The 3,422-nt window shown below is 59.4% G+C and overlaps 1 protein-coding gene and 1 pseudogene across 1 annotated transcript, besides 1 other annotated feature; both read left to right on the top strand.

Annotated features, from left to right (window-relative positions):
* Positions 1–780: 780 nt before the first annotated feature.
* Positions 781–820: a microsatellite.
* A 390-nt stretch (positions 821–1,210) lies between these two features.
* Tco025E_06905 (uncharacterized protein) lies at positions 1,211–1,666 on the top strand (the record flags this gene model as incomplete). The annotated part of the gene is made up of 1 exon (XM_029373772.1): positions 1,211–1,666. One exon carries the CDS (start codon positions 1,211–1,213, stop codon positions 1,664–1,666), a length of 456 nt encoding a protein of 151 aa, XP_029226160.1.
* A 978-nt stretch (positions 1,667–2,644) lies between these two features.
* On the top strand, positions 2,645–3,307 carry Tco025E_06904 (hypothetical protein; annotated as a pseudogene).
* Positions 3,308–3,422: the final 115 nt, after the last annotated feature.

Here is a 3,422-nt window from a genome sequence, read left to right as displayed (position 1 = left end):
TTTGGGCTGCGGTTTGCGGCGGCGGGTGCGCATCACATTACCGCCGGCGCAGCGAAGCAGCAGCCCGGTGAGTAAACGAGTAGGTATATTTCAAACTGTTGGGAAAACTATTGCCGGTGAGTGTTCGTGGGAGATATTATTTGCGTGCGGCCTGCAGACACACGCGGCGCGGAGGTGCCGCAATTCCATTGAGTTGGGCGGCGCAGGCCGTCGGAATGTAGCGGTGCGGTGTGGGAACAAAAAAAAGGGCGCGCCGGGGCCGGTTGGGGGAGTTCCGCAACGGCACCTCAAGTGCCGAAAGAGTTGCCGGAGGGGGCGGCGCTGGGGGAAGTGGGTGGGGAAACCGCAGCAGCGGATGGCGTTTCTACGGAGATGCTCGAAGGGACTATTTTTTTTTTTAAAGTATATTTGTGTTTGTATTTATTTGGCTGCGGGCACGAGTCATAGCCGGCAAGTTGCCCTGCTGTGCGAAAGAGGAGGCGGCGGGTCCCGTGACCTCGCAGTGTAGTAGCACTGTCTTTAGTTTTACTTTTTGGTCTTTGTTTTCTTTTTTTTACGTCCGGGCGCTACCCAAAGACGTTTGCGTGGGGCGGGGGCGAGATGAATTCCTCCTCGTGCGGCTGCAGGGCGCCGCGTGCGCTCATTTGGCTGCCGCCGCCGCCTTTTGTTTTTTTCTTTGCACTCGCTCTCTCCGCGGAGCTTTTTTTTCATTTACTATTTTGTTGTCTCTCTCGTTTCTTTCTCCTCTGCTGCGACTCTTTTACCCCGCCGCCACAACTGCGGCGACGGATGACGCTGAGGGTGCGGCAACGGTGCGGTGTGCGCCCTGGCGCTCCTCGCGCTGCTCTGCGGCGGCTGCTGCGCCTCCGCCTGCGTGGCGGCGATTGCTGAAGCAAGTGCGCCGTTGGAGCTGTCGTTTGCGAAACCGGAGGGGAAAAGTTGCGTTGGCGCGTTGCTGGCGGGAAGACGCCTACTTGTAAAGAGCGCCCTAACAATCCGGGAGATTTGGGGGGCAGTGGATCCGCTTTTGCCAGTAACTAATTGTGCCTCTTTGCTGGAGCGGCGTCCATGGAGAACTACCCGGATGGGCGCTGCCCTTCACCCGCTGCAGGGGGCGCCGAGGCTGCGCTCACGATGACGTGTACGACGGCGACCGACAGTAAACTGCGCACGATGTCGACGGGCGAGGCCGTCACCCTCGTTGCAAACCATGATCCACTCGGCGAGTCAGGGAGTTGCGGGGCAGCAGTCCCCAGAGCAGCGGCAGCGGAAGCGCCGTCTGCACCCCGAGCTGAGGGGCAACGACATCCAACTGGGACTCAACCAGGAGGAGCGCCGCCATCTCCTGCGGGAGCTCAGCACGGAGGAAGTCCGGCGGGCGCCAGCGGGCCGGGGAGTGAGGGCCACACAGCAGCCGTGGGGCGGCCGGGCACGCCCAATTCCGCCGCCCCTCCCGCTGGCGGCACTCGGAGCCACGCAAAAAGCAACGCAGACGGTAGTGACACCGTCTCCGCTGCGTGGGCGCGTGCCCCACTGCTGCTGCTTCTGCCGCTGCCGCTCACGGCTGCTTTTGCCTGTGCCGCTGGACAATGCTGAGGGGACAGCCACACACACACACACACGGTGCCGGCAGCGTGGCTGTGCGTCGCACGGACCACCCAAATGAGGCAAGGGGCCGCGGCCACCATGAGGTGCAACTGTCGGTGTGGGCATGGGCTCATGCAACGGGGCGATGTTTTTTTTTTTAGCCTTCATTGATGCGGGCAATAAACATATATACACACACAGCCCTGTTGTGCTTCTGGACACGCGAAAAAAAAACCTGTCGAAGTGTTGTTTTAATTTTCGTTGAGGTAACTCACCGCAGCGCACCTTGAGTTTTTGCGCTCTTCTTCTTAAATTTCTCTTCTGTCGCTGGGTCGAGACGCCTCTGTTCCGCCTTCCTTTTTTTTTCTGCTACTTCCCGCTGGAGTCACCGGCAGTCCGTGACTGCGACGACTATTTTTTTGTTATCCGCTGCGGTGGCGCGGGAGTGACGGGGCGTGCGGCCGCCCCTTTCTGCGCACGCTGCGGCGGGAGAGAATAGACGATGGGTGCGTGTGAGGCGCGTGTCTCACTGCGAGTGCGCGTGGGGCGCCGTTTCATCGCGATCTGCGGTACAGTGCGGCACGATGCCGATCGGTGAGGGCAAAGCAGCGGCGGTCTTTGGACGCGCTCTGTCTTTCTCGCTGTGCGGTTGGCGTGTCTTCTTCTCCGCGCGTCTCTTCCACCCCTCGCACGGCGGGATGAGTAAAGGGAGCGGGGGAGTTTGGGGAAGAGGGCGGATAACTGTTCGCCCGCCCCGCCCACAACTTGGGGCCCTCAACACACGCGACTTTTTGACAGCTTCTTGTGGCGCCCCAGCTGTCGGGGCGAGGGAGAGTGGGGAAGGTCTGCTTTGAGCAGCTGTGGAAGGAAACAGACAGCCCGCTCTGCAATCTTTTTGACGTTATTGGGCAGCACGCACTGAAAGCGGAAATCTCAACACTTCTGGAGTGGGATATTTATACCGTTCCGTGTGTGGGCTGCTTCCGTGGCGAGGTTTGTCGTTGTGGGGCCCTCTTGCTGCCCGTGGAATCCGAGATTGGCCGCGGAAGTTGAAAACGAGCGGTTTGTTGCGTGGTTGCCGTACGGTTTGCTTCGGAAGTGTTTCTGCGACGGCGAAGACTTTGCACGTCTGAAGGAGAAGGTATGTCAGATGGAGCACCCCTTCAAAGGGCTGCAGCAGGGCGGAAACCGTCTCTTCCACCTGGCCCTGCCACCCGCCGCCTTTCTGGACGCGTGCAGAGGCATCCGCAAGGGGGCGATGCAGCAGCCCGGTCCGGGCTGGGTGCGTCTCATCGTTGAGAAGCCCCCTTTGGAAAGGACACGGAGACCCCCCAGCAGCTCTCGAGGCAGCTTGAGCCGCTTTTCGACGAGAGCCAGTTGTTCCGCATTGGCTACCGCCTGGGGAAGGAGATGGTGCAAAATATCATCGTCACGCGCTTTGCCAACCGCGTTTTCAGCGCGCCGTGGAGCAGCAACAATATTGCGTGCGTCCGAATTACATTTAAAGAGACTATTGGCACGGCGGGTCGTGGGGGGTGCTTTGACAGCATTGGAATCATGCACGCCGTGGGCAAAAACCAACTCAAGCAGATCTTTTCTTTATTGGCCGTGGGAAAAGCCGCTCCCCCTGAGCGTCGAAGACACTCGTGAGGAAAAGGCACTTTGTTCTCCGACAGGTGGAAATCCGTGGCTGCGGGGAACGGTGTGTTGGGTCAGTACACACGGCGTCTGTGGCTTTGGCTCTTTTTGGTCGGTTTACTTATCGCGATGCATGCCTGTGTGCGTGGCAATTTCCACTTGGTGTCTTTTTCTTGCTACGCTGTCTTTTTATTTTT

Source organism: Trypanosoma conorhini (genome assembly GCF_003719485.1).
Source record: "Trypanosoma conorhini strain 025E chromosome Unknown Tco_14.4_contig_00495, whole genome shotgun sequence".
NCBI classification, from domain to species: Eukaryota; Euglenozoa; class Kinetoplastea; order Trypanosomatida; family Trypanosomatidae; genus Trypanosoma; species Trypanosoma conorhini.
Note: the sequence above shows the minus strand (reverse complement) of the source record. Positions and strands in the feature narration are given on the sequence as shown.